Source organism: Patiria miniata, unplaced genomic scaffold (assembly GCF_015706575.1).
Source record: "Patiria miniata isolate m_02_andy unplaced genomic scaffold, ASM1570657v1 HiC_scaffold_26, whole genome shotgun sequence".
NCBI lineage: Eukaryota > Metazoa > Echinodermata > Asteroidea > Valvatida > Asterinidae > Patiria > Patiria miniata.
The window spans coordinates 4358152-4379222 of NW_024037065.1; the positions used below are offsets into that span (position 1 = coordinate 4358152).

The 21071-nt window shown below is 43.1% G+C and overlaps 1 protein-coding gene across 1 annotated transcript; it reads left to right on the plus strand.

Moving 5' to 3' along the window:
• The first annotated feature begins 14601 nt into the window (after window positions 1–14601).
• Window positions 14602–15486, plus strand: LOC119733859. The gene has a single exon (XM_038207226.1). It carries the CDS (start codon window positions 14602–14604, stop codon window positions 15484–15486), a length of 885 nt encoding a protein of 294 aa, XP_038063154.1.
• Window positions 15487–21071: the final 5585 nt, after the last annotated feature.

Here is a 21071-nt window from a genome sequence, read left to right on the forward strand (position 1 = left end):
GCGTGTATATCTTCAATTTATCACGCTTTCAATTCTATCAGAGTTAAAGGCCGCCTTCACTGCTGAAAATATTGAACTAGGCCTTAATATTTTAAAGATAATCCGTTACTGTGAAATTGTTTTACAGCTAATAGTGTGCATAATGGTTTCTTCACTGAAGGGGACCATGTGATCTCAATGAACTGTTATGAAGGGCACGCGGATGCGAATTGTTGCTGTTGTTGTTATTCTTTGTTTGTGCGGGCTGAATATATCATAATTATTAATAGCAGGCCTGGAATGAATTTTCTTTCATGAGTTCTGCTTATTCATGGGGTGTAATGATGGGTGAAATTTGATTTTTAAAGGGGTGGTCAAGTCTGAGAACCATCAATTCCGAAGTGACGAATGCACATGATGGTCATGGAGTACAGTTGGGAGCTGAAAAATATTAATATCACAGATTCACAATGACGGTGCTGGGCGGCACTAAATGTTTATAATAATATCTTTATTCGCACAAATTAATGGCACAAGATACAAAACATAAGTAACAAGAATAAAAGGCATACAAAGATTACATAGGATCAAAAATTTAGATCAGTAAAATAGTTTATGATCAGTACAGTGATATTGCACCCTCAACGTTGTAAAATTTGAGGTTTAAAATTCGCCGGGAAACAGACGAGTGTAGTTGACAAAAGAAATAATGCCCCCTGAGCACTACAAAGTTGACATGAATATGTTCTTCGATTATAACAAAAGAGTGAAACTTTTGTCAGTCCAGTTGCATCACATAATAGTTAAGTCCAAGAACCATTCCGTTACCATCTGACGGATGCGCCTTGGTTGTGATCAGTAAAGTCATATTGCGCTCTCAACGTTGTAAACTAATGGAGTTTATAATTCTCCTCGCAACAGACAAGTGTAGTTGACAAAAGAAACAATGCAATCCGAGCACTACATGTACAAAGTCGACATGATTATGTTCCTCAATTATATCGAAAGAGTAAAACCTTTTTGCACACGTTTCATACCGTATAATTTTTAAGATTCCATTCAGCATGGAACTATTTCACAATTTTTCTTCATTGCATTATGTGGTCTATAATAAAATTATAACACTCAATTCAAAAACTCTCATTCAAAGGTCTTGTTTTCAAAAAATTGGTGACTTTATTGATTCGTTCATGTCAAACTCCCATCATGCATCACTCATTCATCAAAAGATATAAATGATTCGAATTTGAGAGCCAAGTGCAATAGATCAAAAATTACATAAGCAAGCTAGTTTCTTAGGACGACAGGTTTGATTCAAGACGTAAGGTCAAGCATTCCTTGTAAAGCAAGATATTCTTCACTTCCCACTCTATACTCAAGTTGATGTACCTGTTCAAAATACACATGTACTATTCCACTTTTATAAATTATGTAAATCATATTTTTAATTATTTAAAGGGTATACAACATTTTCAAACATCAAAAAAACAAAACTACCAAATTATGATGAAATACCTTAACTGCGCTATTAGTGAATGAGTCTCAAGCATTCTATAAAATCATAGCACCGGATATGCTGTCATTTGCTAGAAAAGCGGTATTCATATATCAGTTTCCAACACTAGTCGGCCAACCAGCGTTGGACAAAAGGTTTTTTTTTTCAAATAAAAGGTAGTTCACAGGCTCAGGCTTGGAAGACAGGTGATTAGTAGCCTTGAACACCATGTTGACTCGAGCTTGGATGACAGGTTATTAGGAGCCTTGAACATCATAGTGATGCAAGAGGTGACTCATAGGCTCAAGCTTGGATGACAGGTGATAAGAAGCCTTGAACGTCATGATGATGCAAGACGTGGTTCACAGGTGGCGACTTGGATGACATAGTAAAGCGACAGGTGGCTCACAGGCTTTGACTTGGATGACAGGTGATGAGTAGCCTTCAACTTCACACTGACGCAAGGGTAGCTCACACAACTTGGAAAACTGAAATAGCATGTAATCATCAAGAGATCATTCAAACATGATAGCAGGAAATATTTATATATTTAGACTCTGGATGTTGATTAAGCAAATCGTTTGGCTATACTCCAAACCTGTGCTCATGTTGTCAACACTATGTGTGCCCCAATGACTAACTGCATGTTCCAGATATGGCAAACATTCCAAAATATACCATTTCTCTGATTGATCAAAACAACGTGAGACAGGGCTTATGGATTGGTCTGGAAAAAAAATGCACTGACACTGATAGTATTTGTCCGCACTTTGATTTGGATTTTTCCCCCAAAAGGAGCTGGTCTGGTGCTGAGCCCTACAACAGCAGTCAAGACACCATGGTGATACATTATCAACAACATGCTGAATCATATGCAGTCTTGGCAACTTTGGCAGACAGCCCTTATGAAGTCTGGTTTTAAGATAATACATTTATGTAGGTATTAGGTTTGCTGAAAATATCTTGGGTCTGGCTGCCAAAGTTATGAAGACTAAACATTTCATGGATTAGGATTGGCTTCTTAAGCTCTTTGATCAAGAGTAGTGTTTAATGTACATACAGGCTTTAAACACAACTGAATGCTCATTGCATTGAAACATTTCATAAATGGACATGTCACAACTTCAAGAACATAATAACAGGTTCTTATATAGCGCTTTTAACAAAGATCAAAGCCCTTTACATTATTATTACCATTAACATATCTTATGTGTGCTCTAAAGAGATGAGGTTTCTAAATTTTCAGATTTTTCTTCAATGCCATCCTTGATAAACTATCAATTTCTTTGTGATAAACTACTTGAAGATAAACTATCAATTTCCTTGCTGTAAAATACAAAAACATTAAAAGTTGTGTGATGTTTGATTCAAAACAATGACGATGTGCACCATTTCCAAACTTACGTGTGCATCAATTAATAACTTTATCTGACCTTTTCAACCAGGCAAGTGGTGTTGCTTCTCAACACACAGCATGTACGTCTTGCACTCATCTATAAATTCCTGCAATGTTTACACACAAATGAGAATACATGTATAAAGAAATTTGACATTAATAGCAGTAGGCCTACTAGGTTAAAAAAAACCAAGGCCAAATATTCCATGTAAAGAAAGAATGAAGTGCTTCAGCATACATGTTCATCAAAATGTACATCTATCACTTCACTGTTACCAAAATTTAAAATCAATATGTGAACAGGATTTACATTTGTAAACCTTTTCATTGCTAAATTAAACTGTAGCAATACAATACACACATCCTGTGTTTCCATTATAATCACTCATGTGTGGCCAATATATTAGCTACCGTATACATGTATTTGCTGACTGTTGCAGGCAAACATCATGCCCAGTTTTGGTTACGCAGTAACGTAGCTTTCACTGTTATTAAAACAATGATGACCCTCACTCCTTCTACTTGCATGCAAAGAATACTCCCCTATTATACTCAGACTCACATAAAGATATGACACATGACAACTGATTTTTACATGTATGTGTATGAGCCACAGTCGAAATTTTTATTTCATTTATTGTGCCGGATGCCGAATTTCTGGCAACATGGGCAAAGCCGGACACTCAATAAAAATAGTGGGTACACCTGACCCAAGACCAAATGGGTATAAAATACCCGCGAACAAGTGGGTACACCTGACCCAAAATCAAATGGGTACACCAGACCCAACCCAGCGGGTACACCGGACCAAGACCTGAGTTATCTAATAGACAAAATGGATAGATTAAATGCATTTGTGATCGAATAAAGTATACAATGTTTACAAGTCATTGGAGATGTGTTCCCACCACTGTTAAACATGTGGTCAGGAGCATAGCCTCTGGAAACATGTGAGCACTATGAGTACTGCAATTTCGATTGAATATTTTCAAAGATTAATGCAATTATATATACTGAACAATTAAAATCCTCAATATTTGAACGACTATCCATGTTTTACAATGTTTTAAGGCAAAACAGGGGGTTTACTGGCTGTCTGCCTGGATAAAATGCCACCCGCGCACAGCGCGCCCACAGGAAGACAGACGAAACCACCCCTAACCCCATCCTTAATGAATACTACAGGAAAATGGGAAAATTCTAGAAACGGATATGCGACAAAATGCCCTGACGTAGGTCCTCTACGAAAAGCTTTGTACCAAGAGGGAACAAATGCACACCATCATAACGATACAAGGACAAATTGGACCATACAAACTGGGGATGGTGCAAACATGATGCCAACGGCAGGGCAATGCACTTGAATTTTGCCCAGCGATTGATGGTGCGGCGTTTCCGCTCAACAGCAGGCTGAGAACGGGACCCAAAGTAAAAAACTCGAGGCAAAATGTCGGACCAAACAATCCATGTGTTAGGATACCACGCGGCATAATCGCGCAATTGTACAGCAATTTGTTGCCTGAGGCCATACTCATCAACTGACACCAAATTATCAGTGCCTAAGTGAATGAGTAACAATGCCGGTGGGGGCCATGTACTACTGAGCTCCGCCAGAAGGGAAGGAATGTCAGAAATCCCTGCACCACCTTTTCCTCGCCTAGTAACCCGAACAGGGAGGTTAAGTTGCCGTTCTGCCCGGCGGATGAGGGAATCCCCAATTATCCACACGGCATCTGAAATGCGAAGGAATGTAATACTAAGTCGAGTAGTAAGCACGTTGAAAACTAGCCAAACAAACTGAACAAGGGGGGGGGTGGTGTCCATTAAGCCACGTACCCTGCAAATAATGCACTGCCATCAGACCGGGAATCATCCTTTGAGGCCGTTGTCAACTGGCAAGTGGGTGTAGGACGAATATACGATTTGAATGCATCCGAACGGCAATGGCCTAAGTCAAGAATGTCAACCTCAAATATCCCCAAGGGGACCAAGCAAATGGATTGGGGAGGGCCACGTTGATTATTTTGGAGTGTCTGAAGACAATGACCACAGATGTAAGTATAGAGCCTGTGTGGCAAAACTGAACATCACCATTGGACAAAACCGACTGTTGAACATGTCGTCGGGAATAAGCAGCAAACTCGCCTATGCGCATACAACCAAAAAATGCACTTAAGAACACCGTTCTAAACATGGTGGTCTCAAAGTTGGAAGAACAAATGGCTCCCAAAACTCTGGTTCACTGCTCCAACATTGGCAGAGAAATTGGAAGCCGGTTTTCCTGAGAAGGATTTTCCCAGCGAGAACCCTCAATCAATTTCGTTATCAAAAAATCCCTAGTTGGGTCTGCATATCCCCCATTTTTATGAAAATAGCTAATGCGCGCAACATAGGTGGTAATCGTAGCCGGAGCCAATTTGCGCAAGGACAACCACGCTATAAAGCGACAAACTTCCGCTACCGATGCAGGGGGTGCGCCAGCAAGGGGGCGCTGCAGAAAACGGCAAAAAGACATCCAGCCCGCTTTGTAAGTTTTGTGAGAGTTTGATGTAATGGCAGCGGCTAGCAGGCGATCCACCTCAACATCTATTGCACTTGAGGAAGGACCGGCATTGTGGTCATGGTCAAATCTGCACATGGAGCTGCTCTGCGAAAACGGGTCATCTGAGATCGGGACAAAGCATCAGCAATCTCATTATATTGGCCTGGCACATGTACCGCTCTAATTTTAATATTGAAGTGGAGACACTGCAAAACTAGTGGCCGCACAAGCTGCATGATTTTTGGACAAGGAGAGGACTTCTTGTTGATGATATGCATAACAGCAACATTATCAGTGTGAAAGCGCACCTTCCAACCAGCGAAAAGCGGGACCCAACATAGCACGGCAACCAGGATTGGATAAAACTCCAAAAATGCAATGGAAGGGGGGTTGCGCAATATGTCGTCTGGCCAGCGGCCTTGAATCCACTTGCCCTGAAAATAAGCCCCAAAACCAATGCTGCCAGCTGCATCAGTAAAAAGTGCCTCATTGGATTGTCATACACTCTTAGCAAATACAGAAAACCCATTGTACTGAGTCAAGAAATCCAACCACATTACTAAATAAAATCTGGCGCCTTTAGAAATGCGTACAGTGGTGATAGGGCCTGCTGAGCCCATGGGACAGCGCAATCAAACGCCGCAAAAATGCTCGGCCAGGGAAAATCGCCCTGCAGAGGAAATTGAGTGAGCCAACTAACGACTGGATACATTGAAGGCATATCTTGCGTTTACCTAAAACTGCTCGAATATGTTTGGAAGTAGCCTGTACCTTGGCTGGAGGGATACGCACTTCCCTACGCACAGTATCAATCTCTAAACCCAAATAAGTAATGACCTGCACAGGGCCTACTGTTTTCTCAGCTACAAGGGGAACACCTAACTCCCCGCAAACTAACTTGAAAGTGCTCGACAGCTGCTCACAATCCTGAACACAGGAACCAACAAATACAAAATCATCCAAATAATGAGTAACGTTCGCAGAACAAGCGAGCGATTTAACTTGAAATTCCAAGAACGTGCTAAACTTCTCAAACAATGCACAGGAAATGCTGCACCCCTTGGGCAAGCATTGATCATAGTAAAACATGTTCTCAAATGTGAAACCCAATAATTCATAATCAGAAGGAGAAACTGGCAACAAACAAAATGCAGATTTAATATCAGCCTTTGCAAGCCATGCACCGCGCCCCGCTTTTGCAGCCAAATCTAACGCCTTATTAAATGAGTCATAATGTACGGTTCAACACTCCTTGTCAATAAAATCATTTACTGACTCACCCTCTGGAAATGAGAGGTGATGAATAAGCCGATACTGATTTGGTTCGTGTTTCGGGACCAAACCAATCGGCGAACACTGCAAATTCGGAAAAGGACGGGTCACGAATGGGCCTGCAATTCTTCCAAGCTGAATCTCACTTTCCAGTTTATCCTTAACAATTTGTGGATGCGCAGCCGCCGAAGCGAGACACTTTGAGTTACGCGCTACCCGAGGACCAGAATAATTAAGCCTAAAACCACAGGTAAAACCATCACGTAAAACTTCAACATCACTGACAGGCACATTAATTGGAGTTAGAAGCACGAAAATTATGTGCCTTGCCCATGAACCCCGGTGCCGTGCTACCGTTATGTAATTTTACCAAAGCCCCAGAGAAATTCTTGGTGGAACTTGGCGGAACAGACCCAGCTGATGCATTTGGCAAATGAGGGGTGGACTTGAGCTGCCGGCTATTACTAGCAGAAGCATTAGCCCCACGCACATACCTGCCCAAGCGACAACGTGATGCACCATGACCAGGGCGAAGGCATTTGTGACATGAATGCGTATCTGCAAAACAAAAGCCCTGAAATGAATTGTAAGCAAAACATTGCCCAACTCGATTCTTATGCCCAGTGCGCAATTGCGGAACTGACGGGCACCCCGTGTCACTGTAGGCGAATTTAGGCCAACGGCCGCAACTGTCAGCCAAAGCTCAGCATCAAGCTCACCTCATGATCTGGCGGGATTTGCCTCCTGCTTCAGCCTCAATTGCTCGTCATACAATTTCCACCCTTGCCCCGGGAATTGAATTGAAGCCGTCCGAATGATATCTGAATACTTTAGTAACTCAGCAAAACGGCTCGTATGCCTGACGAGATAGATTGCCGTGTAAGTGTGAAAGGCAGATTGCCATGCTTCAAAACTCTCGATCTGTTTGCGATTAACCCCTGGTTTACGCAGCACTAGGTAGGTAGCCACCCTCCAATGCAAATGTGAGGTTTGCCGCTTGCTCACTGGTTCTGGCCAACACGGCAGAGGCAGATTCATGATATAAGAGGCCCAAATCGACAAAACACCCCTGCCAAATCTTTTCTTTCAATGCCTGTGGAACATGAAACCCTAAGGGAGTGCTTACACTAGCATTAGCCAGGGGCTCAGGACGCGTGAGCATTTCGAAATCAGCGCCAAAATTAGGCATGCTAGTAACAGGGCTAACGGTAAAAACGTTGGGTGAAAATTGGGTCTGCGCATGGTACTCACCCCCCACGGAGACAATGGGAAATGTCCCCGGTGCTGGGCCCACGGCTGATGCGTCATGTATCGGCAGACACGGTGAACCGCACGAGCCGGGAACGGCATTCAAGGAATTCGGTCGAAGTGATGAAGTCCCGGTGTAGCATGAATTTAGGTTTTATGAAATACGGACTCATTGGTCGTATTGCGCATGCTCATGCACAGATAATTAGGAGAGGGATCGGTCACGTGAGAGGGTTTAACCAAAAAAAAAAGGAAAAAGAGTCCGATTTTCATACGAGTCCGATTTTCATGTGACACCGGTCCCAACGGCCGCCAGAGTCGACGATGAAACCAACCCGGTGCCTGCACACTCCGATCCTGCTCCCAGTGGAACGCCAGGCCTACTTCCGGATACAGTTATAATGTTCGGAGTCACTCCGTAAGCCTGGGAAGTGCCGTAGGCAGGCATCGTAACGGCAGCAGCCGGAAAGCCAGGCACAGCACCGGCAGTATACGAGGTACTAGACGGCACGACAACTGGCGCGGATTGAATGGACGCACGGCGGCAGGGCTGAAGAAAGAACCGCTCCAGCTCCGCTGTCTGCATAGGACATGTAGGACGCACCGACAATGCCGGACTCTCCCGCAAACGGAGCATTACCGTAGCCCGGTGATTGCACCGCTGATTCAGCACGAGTGGATCTGGAGGAGGCGGAGGGCAGCCCCGAACTCACTGCAGCAACTTCAACGTTGGACGACTGCTGACGCCGACGCTGAGGCCGTTTGGCGGATGATTTTTTCTTCTTTTTCGGCGCTGGCTGAGTAACCGAGTCGGTCACAAAGCGCGCCGGTCGACGACGTTGCCGAGGCGTATTGACTCGATACATGACCACTCTCTTGAAGCGAAATTAATTGTTGAAAAGCTGACCCAATTTGTAAAACCCTCCTCCTCCTCTGGATGACTGTGACAGAATGAGCCAAACCAGATAATCCCGCCCAAAAATAACGTCTTAACGCGCAACAAACTTTCTAATTGGCCCTTACACTTTCTCCTGTCTAATTTGCATTTGAGCGCGCTCAATTGTAAAAATAAACAGGTTCTAATTGGCTACAACTCTTTTTGCCTAATTTGCACACCGGCGCGCGCATTTGCATGAAACAAAACACATGCAAAGGTTATGGGTCATGACACAAACCCGGTTGTTGTCCTGCATGCTCAGGGTCAAGGGTCAAATCGTTTAACTACCAGATGTACGTGATAGCCGCGAATACCTACTGTACATGCAGGACGCTGGCGGTAAGTGTTTGCAGAGTATAATGCCTTGTATCTACTATGTGATAAAAGGTGATACAACCACAACACTGTCTTGTTGACTTAATACTTGTTTAAGTGCTTTACATTGTACATCCCATGACAATAATAACTTGTCACAGCTGAATGCTGTCACAACAACATCTCTAGATTCCACTTCTTGTGCAGCCAAAATATGTAAATATAAAATAATTACATTTGAAATCATAATTTATATTTACACAAAAAACACATTCAAAATGCACAATTCAACTGAGTCTCAAAAATATAATTTCTTACAGATTTTGCTCTTATCACGGTCATACCAATTAACATTTCAGTTGTACCAAAATCAATTCAACCATCTGCTAAAAACATGCACCTCTAGGAAGCTAAACCCTGAAATTGCTTCTGTTTCAATTAATGCTTGTACACCACCTACATGTATACAACTCTCACACAAAATCAATTCGGAAAGCCAATAGCAACAAACACAATTATGTGTTTATATTGCAACCAAGCATATAGCCCGATATTTAGCCATGGATAAGTATTATGATGTCTTTGCCCTCATCACAAGTTCCCTGAATTCGTATTAAACATTGTCCCAGCCTGAAATGCCCCAATAGTGTCCATGATCCTCTACTTTCAACAATGCACCCCTACAAAGATGGAACCACCCCCCCAACAATTTATGGAAGACAAATGACCAGAAACAACCACCTGTCTATACATTTCAGCACCAACGTGCAAATGCCCTTATTAACTTTGTACAGACCTTTTACACACCCTCCACCAAATGAAAATGACCTTGCTATGCCACTGACCACAACAAGTTCTCAATCCACTTTCACATAAAAAACTATCATCCATATGCTTATATTCACATCATTGCCTTCTACTTCACACAATATAGCTTCTATTCACTTACGGAAACTTCAGATTCCTCCGTTGTATCCAACGATTGGTATCCTTTATACTTCCGCTTCTCAACATTCGTCAATTTAATTGCGTCATTCTTCTTCACTGCAGTTTCAGCAAAGCGCCCCAAGCTTGCACCATATCTTGCAATCAGTGGCACCATCTTTGATATCTACATCACATCTGGCCCACTGAGGCTCTGCCTTAACTGGTGACACCTGCAAATAATATATCATTATTTCAACAACTGTGCCCCTCGTACGTCTTAAGGTGTGACTCTTTCGCTGTGATTTTCAGAAATGGATGGAATTGGGGGGGGGGGTTGAAAATATAAAGCAAATATAGTTACACTGACTTTTTGAAGTTTTGGGTTAGAAAATGCTATAAAACCAAAAACAACAATAATTTTCCTTTAGTCTGGTTCCCTGACTCCATTTAAGAAGAAACAGAGCCGTTTACATACATTAGGGAATTGTAAGGTCAGGGACCCAGTCTAGCTGGCTTGTACCCGTTCATAGGTGTGTAATCGATTGCAAACAAGTGCCATGGTCAACTGGGGCCAGTATTTGAAAAAAGCCAGTTTTTTCCAAAGTTGGTCGGCCGATCAGCGTTGGAAATTGATACAAAAATACCACTTTTCTTGAAAATGACAGTATACCAGGTGCCATGATTTTACAGGATGCTTTACACTGTAATTCACTAACAGTTCAGCAAGGTATTTTAAAATGATCGGTAGTTTTATTTTTTGATGTTTGGAAATGTTGTATTTTCCCTTTAAACACAAATAACACATAAAAATCCAAATATTTCATCATAACTTGAACACTTCATTAAAAAAAACACACAATACACCACTCATTTCAAAACCTTTCACTGCTCATAATAAATACAACCTTTATGTTTGCCTTGTCTGCAGAGAACCACACTCTCAAAGCTGATCGCTATTCAATGCCATTACATTTCACTTTCTTGCTAAATTCATTTCAAGCCCCCCCCAAAGAAAAACATTTCAATTATTCTATTCCAACATACATCTACATGTCATGTAATATGTCTGCTTAAAAAAAAACCTTCACAGACCCCTAGCAAAACACAAGATACCTTCACAAAAAAAACACACAGACTTTTACAACAAATAGTTTCATATTACACTTACATCCACCACAACTCCCCGAACACTAACCCGCCGTGACTCATCACTCATCATCACTGCCTCCCCAATAGATACTTCCTCAGCATTGTAGTACGCTGCCTTCTTTTCTGAATCTACACTAAAAGTGCTCGTCACAAACACCTATTGAAACCAAAAAAAATTAATCAAACTTCTATGTCAATTTCAACGTACATGTACAGCATATCATTTGTAATTTGTGCATTATGTTCGTTTGAAGCAACAAAAATGCTCCTAATCTACAAACAGGTAGCTCAGTGAATGCTGTATATTCCAAGAAAACAATATCGTAGGACCTCAATTTCAATTAAACGGTGAATTTCAAATTCACCATCTGGACCACATTTTCATTCAGCCAATTGCAGCTACAAATGTCACACACTCAGCCAACAAATTATAGCAACTGCACACATGTGAACGTCATGTCAACACCTGCACACACTTCACCAAATTCAAAAGAAACTTCTGACAGAAAATTCACAAATGTGTCTTTTCACACAATCATTGAAAATGGCCTTCTTTCACTGTTTTCTTCAAAATAACAGCATCCATGAACCAGTCAGAATAATTTCATGTTGACTTTACTCTGTCAAGCACATTTCTCACAAATACTTGTCAATTGCACATAACAACAACTCTGCAATCCACAATCACAATTAGCTATGGGTCATTCGATGTCACAATACCCAAATGTTTAAACCCTACCCCCTTCAAATTAATTGGTTCATTTTTGCTTTATAGGGTACTTTTGCCTCAAAACGCAAACAAAATCAAGTTTAATCCCTGTCGGACCAACGGTTTTCAAGCTACGGACCAAAAATTTTGGCCGATTTAGGCCAAAATGGGCTTGACTGCCATTTTCAAAATGATCCTATCTCCCTACTCAGATAGCCAAATGTGTTTATATTGGTATCTTTAGAAAGGTATTTGTGTCAGAAATCCAACTTCGCCATAACTGTTCAATTAGAAGCAATTTGAAGGTTAATGACCTTTTCACCTTTACTTTGAACTTGACTTTGACCTTGTGGATCACATTACCGTGAGTTAAACTTGGGTGAAAAGTATAACCTAATATATTCTCTTCAAAAAATCAAACAATTGGAATATAATATATATATTTTTTGGCTTTCCAGGTCTTATCAAAGTTGGCATACATGATACAAAACTGTGATATTGCTATTAGTATAATGCATGTACCAGTATATGTACAATGTACATGCACGTGGCAAAACATATGACCAGCATCACCATTATGCACAAATTGTTAGATGAATCTTTCTCCACAGGTTGTGCTATTTTAAAAATAGACTGCACAACCCTGAAAAAGACATGGCAATTCCCCAAAATATACGTGCCCGTGACTGGTTGGAATTTCCATTTTTCCATTTTAACTCTTACTCCAAGGCATTTTTGCTTAGATACAACCTCAATCCTGCCGAATCCTCCAACTCATCCACAAGGTCAAAGTAAAGGTCAAAGTAAAGGTAAAAAGTTCATCAACCTTCAAATTGTTTCTACGTCAAAACTAACTGCAAATTTTGATTCCATACACAATTACCTTTCTAAACTAATTTGGGAGATTAGAAAATGACGATCAAGCCCATTTTTGGCCAAAGTCAGCCAAAAAAAAGTGGTCCGTAACTTGATAACCATTGGTCCGACAGGGCTAAAACTTCAAATTTCAGCTTTCTCCGTCACAATTACCCTATAAATCAACAATTAACACATTTGAAGGGGGTAGGATTTAAAAAAAATTGTTTTTGTTTGTTTGGGGGGGGGGGGGGTTGAATTCACATGCAATGTATGACCCCCCCCCCCCTGTATGTAATAACAAAATCAGCTATACATGCATTCAAAAATACCCCACCAACCTCATTACGAAAACACACTTCTGATAAAAAAAAAACATGTTTTCATTTATAAACACTTACCCCGCTCTTCTTGCCCAATTTGAACACTCTTCGTCCTCTGGTATTCAAATACATGTCATATCCGTTCATTTCACGAACTGGCCCACATCCAGCTTTGCCATCAGCTGCTCCATAGTATCTCCGACAACCTTCATATCTATAACTTCAGCCTCTCGAGTTATTCCAGTACCAACGTAATCCCCAAGTCTGAGTGGTGGGCAACTCCACATTTTCACATCTACTGACCCACTCATCTAAATAAAAACATAAATGTATGTTAAGAATATCTACATGTATATTCATCTATCTTTATACATATTGAACTTTTAAAACACAACCCCCCCCCCCCAATACCAACACAAGCACAAACCAACACAAATTAGTACACCCCCATTCCATTCTTTTTCTGCAACAATTTCCATGATAAGACAAACCATCATTACATGTAAGGGTACATCGATGCCTGAGGTCAGAACAACAAGCACACATTTACGTTACAGAACCATTCCTCACATTTCCTTCAGGGCCTAACTTCCAGAGGCTGCTAAATTAAAAAGTACGTATATCCCCCCCCCACTTTCAAACCGGACAAAGGGACTACTGAATCATCCTCTTCCCACTTCTTGTGATGACAACCAAAAAATGAGCCAGATTTCCACTATGTAAATTCGAACAGAATCCAAATGTACATTCAAATATTTCTTGAACTTTCTACAAAAGCACATCATAAATGTTCAATATGTGAAATGAAATTTTCAACTTTTTATAATGTAAATAAAATTTGAAACAACTTAAAAAAAAACGTCAAAAGTGTGTTTTTGCATAGTTATTGGATAAATATTAACAGGGATATAAACCTTTTAAAATGACCATTTTTTGATAGCCATTGATAACACAAAGAGTGTGACCTTAAATGAGGGCCCAGGGATTCAATACTTCATTGCAATTGTAGCGACACGTAAAACACTTTCTAATTTTGTCCGTTTGGCCGTCCATACCTTTGCTGTGGCCAAAGGTCAAAGTGCGTTGCACTTGGAGACATGAAAACTCCAACTAACAAACGCACATGTAAATATCGCCATCTTGTTTTTATCACTGTTCAGTCAAGTAACTATTTCGCGTTCATCAAGTTTTCATCCGCTTTCATCGTTTTCCTCTGTGTACATTTTCGTCATCGTCATTCGTAAATATCATCGTCTATTTCGTCTTCGTCAGATGTACATAACTGTCAGTCTTTGTGAACGTTATTATTGCCATTTTCACTCGCGGTGCACCACCATCGGACTACACCACGCAGCAGGCCCAGGTTCTACTGACGGGCGCAGACATTAGTCACCAGAGGTGAGTCGACTTTGCCAAATAACAATCCAAACCCACAAATTGGTGACCCTGACGTGATGGCCGAGTCGGACCCTCCCGTGGAACCCAAGCCCGTTCCTGTTGAATTAGCGCCCGCCGTGCCCGTGGCAGCAGTGAGTCTGAAACTGCCGCCATTTTGGCCGAATGACCCCACACTTTGGTTTGCCCAAGTCGAGGCACAGTTTCTCACCCGCCACATCACAGTGCAGGACACAAAATTTGCCTACGTAGTCAGTTCGCTCCAGCCGGACATCGCTCAAGAAGTGCGTGATTTACTGGTTTCCCCACCCACTCACGATCGCTACAACACCCTAAAAAAGGAATTAATCAAGCGGACATCCGCCTCGGAGCAAAAACGCCTACACCAGTTGCTAATCGCAGAAGAGTTGGGGGACCGAAAACCGTCTCAGCTGTTGCGACGTATGCGACAACTTCTAGGCGAGAACACCATGGAGGACAACATTCTCAAGCAACTGTTTTTGCAACGTCTTCCCACGACAATCCAAGGGATTCTTGCCTCCACATCAACTGCGGTGAACATCGAACAGCTGGCCGATACCGCCGACAAAATCGTCGAGGTATCGGTACCAACAGTGTCTACAGTGAACACTCATGCCGCTGCAGTTTCCAGCCCTGAACCTGCCCATACGGTCGCGAACTTCCAGACCCTCGAGACAAGGATCAACCAGCTTACTGAGCAAGTCCAAGCTCTCACTGGCCAACTAAGCCGTCAAACACGACAACGGTCACGTAGCCGAGATACCTCCAATCACAACCGCCAGTCTCGCAGTCGCAGGCCTTCTCGTGACCCAACCGACTGCTGGTACCATTGGCGCTATGGATCAAAGGCACGGAAGTGTGTTCAACCATGTTCCTTCAAGACCAACCCCAACCCCCAGGGAAACGCGGAGGCCGGCAACTAGGGGCGACAAGTCCTGCTGGCGCACCCACAACCAGTCGCCTTTTCTTCGTAAAGGACAAGTGTTCAGGGACACGTTTCCTTGTCGATACTGGGGCCGAAGTGAGTGTTTTTCCCGGGCGAGATACGAATACACATCACTCAACTTCATCTACCAAGCTTCAAGCGGTAAATATGTCACCAATTTCAACCTATGGGGAGCGTTCTCTCACCTTAGACATTGGATTACGCCGTGTTTTTCGATGGGTATTTGTAGTGGCAAATTTGCCAGTAGCCATTCTTGGTGCCGATTTTCTGCAACATTTTGGTCTCTTGGTGGACGTCAAGAACCACAGACTCGTAGACTCCATAACCAGCCTGGTAGTCTTTGGAGTTCTTTCGAAGCAGCCAAGTCTCAGCCCGGTGTTAGTGAAGCCATTGTCCTCACAATTTGAAACACTGTTGACTGATTATCCTACCTTGTGTCGTCCTACGTATCAGAACACTGATGTAAAACATAAGGTAACTCATCACATCGATACAGTCGGTCCACCAGTAGCAGCGCAACCACGTCGCCTCGCCCCAGACCGATTACCCATCGCAAAGTCAGAATTCGACCACATGTGCGAGTTGGGTATCGTCCGGCAGTCAAGCAGCAGCTGGTCTTCACCACTTCACATGGTGCCGAAGAAATCTCCTGGAGACTGGCGCCCATGCGGTGACTACCGTGCACTCAATCGAAACACCATACCTGACCGCTACCCGATACCTCATCTACAAGATTTCGCAAGCGCACTACACGGGAAAAGCATCTTCTCCAAAATAGATCTCATCCGCGCGTATCATCAGATCCCGGTAGAACCCAGTGACATCCACAAGACAGCGATCACAACACCATTCGGCCTATACGAGTTTGTCCGCATGCCATTTGGCCTGAGGAATGCGGCACAAACTTTTCAACGCTTTATTGATGAGGTCATCAGAGGTTTGCCGTTCGTCTACGCATACATCGACGATCTACTCGTTGCAAGTTCGTCAGCTGCTGAGCACGAAATACATCTCCGGACCCTTTTCGATCGCCTGACTGAATACGGTATCGTCATCAATGTTAGCAAGTGCCAGTTCGGAGTTTCGTCACTTACCTTCTTAGGTCATTCTGTCGACGAACATGGCATATGCCCCTTACCAGAGAAGATACAGATCGTCAACGATTTCCCTGAGCCTACGTCACTCCGCAAGTTACGTGAATTCTTGGGATTCGTTAACTTCTACAGGCGTTTTCTGCCTAACTGCGCCGATGTGATACAACCACTCACGGATATGCTGCAGACCAAGGCCAGGAAGAATGCGACAATCGCCTTCGATGACACTCAGCGTACTGCTTTCAGCAAAGTGAAACGCCAGTTAGCTGAAGCCACACTGCTAGTCCACCCCAGCCTCGACGCACCAGTCTGCCTCATTACTGATGCATCTGATGTAGGCATAGGTAGCGTGCTACAACAGCAAGTGCGAGGGGTATGGCAACCACTCTCCTTCTACTCCAAACGGTTGCAACCAGCTGAAAGTCGGTATAGCACCTTCGGGAGAGAACTCTTGGCGATCTACCTTTCCATCAAGCACTTCAGGCACATGCTTGAGGGTCGCACATTCTGCGTCTACACCGATCATAAACCACTGACCTATGCCCTGCGCTCCAAGCCGGATCGCCACTCACCAAGGGAGATACGCCAGCTTGATTATGTCTCGCAGTTCACATCTGATTTGAGACACATCAGTGGGAATAACAACGCGGCGGCTGACGCACTTTCTCGCTTAGCAATTGGAGCCTTGGAGGTTTCGGCAGTCATCGACTTTCCCGCCATTGCTGAAGCTCAGAAGACAGACAACGAACTGCTTCATTTCGTCACCGTTTTCACGAAGAGCCACATATCTCAAAAATTTCAATTTTTTTCGATTTTGATTTTTTTCGATATTTCGCATTAAAACAATGTACTTAACCATTTTGACATGTTTCTATAAGCAAAACATCATTAATTTCTAAGTTACATTAATGTTGCAAGGGGCAGAAATCTCAATAACTGCATTTTGCGTTTTCACGAAGAGCCACATACATTTTGGCCCTTTGAACGCGTACAAAACCCATTGCACGGAAATACGTAAAAGTAGGTCAAATGAGATTTGCGTTTTCACGAAGAGCCACATATCTTTGTTACATTTTCAGGCGCGCGCGCGTACTCACGCGCGCCTATGGAAATACACGTTGAACAGAAAGGGCCAATATGTCGGAAACGTGAATTTGCGTTTTCACAAATAGCCACATATCTTTACTAATTAATTTCCACTAATTAACTGCTTTATTAAGTCTTATTACTGGGTTTATGTAAAACTTCAGCTCACGTAGAATCGTGTGATGGTTTTCTTGCTGCACAAAGTTGTTGCAAAGTAGTATTTCTTGCAGTTTTAAAATATGAGAAACTTCTTTTGTGATTATCTCGAAAACACTTTACTTCAAAATCAACAAAATATATATAGTATGTGGCTGTTCGTGAAAACGGTGACGATTTGTCTGATACTTCACTCAAGCTGACAGAGGTACCCCTACCCACGTCGACTGGCACGATCACATGTGACATGTCCACAGGAACTCCACGACCCTACATCCCAACCCACTTTCGTCGGACAGTTTTCGACGGTCTGCATGGTTTGTCCCATCCTGGGATCCGAGCAACACAGCAGTTGTTAACTGCACGGTTTGTGTGGCCGGGCATAAACAAGGATGTACGTGCATGGGCCAAAACTTGTCACCAGTGTCAGCGCTGTAAAGTTCACCGGCACACCAAGACATCTTTCCAGACGTTCTCCACACCGGACGCCAGGTTTGATCACGTACACATCGATCTGGTAGGCCCACTTCCTCCATCGAATGGTCAATCCTACCTGTTGACCGCTGTGAACAGATTCACACGATGGCCTGAGGCAGTGCCAATTCCGGACATCACAGCAGAGACTGTAGCTCGCGCATTTGTTAACCACTGGGTGTCAAGATTCGGAGCCCCGTCAACCATAACTACCGACAGAGGTCGCCAATTCGAGTCTGCCCTCTTCAAGGCACTCACCGACATGCTTGGCACCACACGAATACGAACCACAGCGTATCATCCATCTGCTAACGGACTGGTCGAGCGGTTACACAGACAGCTAAAGGCATCGTTGAAAGCACATTCCAACCAGCAGTGGACGGAGACACTTCCCCTCGTCCTGCTAGGTATACGCACAGCGGTAAAAGCAGATCTCGGGTGTTCAGCAGTAGAATTGGTCCTTGGTACAACCATCAGATTGCCAGGTCAGTTCGTGGAGACTGCAAAACCAGACAGGGATCTTGACCCAAGCAACTACGTCCATCGCCTGAAACGTCTCATGCAAGACACGCGACCGTCGCCTACAAGAACTCGACTGAAAAAATCTCAAATTCACCCCGAGCTCGCCACTTGCACCCACGTTTTCGTCAGGCACGATGCCTTCAGAAAACCACTGCAACCCCCTTACGATGGCCCTTTCCGAGTCCTCAAAAGAGCAGACAAGTACTTTGTTCTGGAACTCAATGGCAGAAGGGACACCGTAGGTATCGACCGCCTCAAAGTAGCATACTCCGACAAAGACATGGTAACAGTATCGGATCACAATCCGCCTATTGTGATTGACAAGCCTATTGCCAAGCCAACTCGACCTCCCGTGCCAGACACATCAGTAGCGTCGCCCAAATTGCCTAGTGACGGAACTCAATCACAGCAACGAACAACGCGATCTGGACGCCAGTACATTGGCCAACCAAATTACTGCAATATGATCATGGTTGAAGTTTGTGCTACTTGGAGAGACACAGCCTTTTCATCAATCGTTTTGTTAGCTCACGACCTACGGGGGAGCTACTGTAGCGACACGTAAAACACTTTCTAATTTTGTCCGTTTGGCCGCCCATACCTTTGCTGTGGCCAAAGGTCAAAGTGCGTTGCACTTGGAGACATGAAAACTCCAACTAACAAACGCACATGTAAATATCGCCATCTTGTTTTTATCACTGTTCAGTCAAGTTACTATTTTGCGTTCATCAAGTTTTCATCCGCTTTCATCGTTTTCCTTTGTGTACATTTTCGTCATCGTCATTCGTAAATATCATCGTCTATTTCGTCTTCGTCAGATGTACATAACTGTCAGTCTTTGTGAACGTTATTATTGCCATTTTCACTGGGAATAAAGCCGAACTGTTGTTCGACGGATCGTATGTAATCCGACGGGCCGTTCCGACATAGTCGCGGTGCACCACCATCGGACTACACCACGCAGCAGGCCCAGGTTCTACTGACGGGCGCAGACATTAGTCACCAGAGGTGAGTCGACTTTGCCAAATAACAATCCAAACCCACACAATAAAAACTTAATGAAAACATTTTCTTTCCAATTTTGTTTTCATGGTTCAATCCACAAGTCATATGCCCTAGTGCTGGAATTCCACCCCCCTCCCCCCCCAAAAAACACTGAAAAACATGTAGGAAAGATTTAATAGAATAACCCAAGTGATACAAAAAAATGGTTTTTTTTGTACATTGTGTGGGATTTATAATGCCGTTTCGCCTAAAGACTTTTAAGTTGACGAAAAGGACTTTCACTAGGATTTAAATTCTAGTCAGTATCAAAATAAGGCGGAAATAAGGAAATCCGAGAGTGATGTTGATTGATTACTTTTGGGGGTCGATTAGTCAAAATTTTGCTGGCTAAACTACTGGCCTTAAGACGATTCAATGCGCATGCGCACAAACTAAATGAGCGGTACGTAGGACCAGCTAGCTACGCAACATACATGACATAGCCTATATCAGTATCACTTCTTCACTTCATTTTCAAACTTATCCCAACCATACAGGAAGGAATACACAGAATTTTACTTACTTTTCCACAAACAACACAGCCGCTTCAGATCAATCTCTCTGGCAGTGCCACGCTCACACTGTCACTCTGAAACAATTCAAAATATAATGAGTTATTTATTAAATCTCGCTGATGGCTTCGACTGGACTTCACAATGATGTTTGGTATTATGTCGCACACATGCGCCGCGCCGCGCCGCGCCCCCATATAGCGGTGTCAACAAAATCCTGCTCCCATATCAATCACACTATTCGATCAACCCGGCCCTCACAGTATCGCTAAGATCCTCTAACGCATGCCTATTACCAGTACAGGCGCACAGACATTATTTCGGACAATCGTACTATTACTGGAAATCATTCTATAGCTGGAATATTCCCATTTACGGCACTGGGTTGCTTAGCTCACTATTGTATGACTCCCGACGATAGTCGGACGAAGTATAGTCTTCCGGTTTTGATTCTCTAGATTGTCTTACAATATTAAGGCATCGCTATATTTAAGGAAACATACCATGGTGCGACGTACACATTCGCTGAAATGCTCACTACTTTATCCGACAGTTTTGAGATTTCCCCGCGATCGCGCAAATCCCACAGTGCGATGACTCATCGTAAAAAATTAAACATCCGGGTCGGTCGATCAGCCACGTCCCACGTGTGAGTGTACATCGTGTTGCGGCGA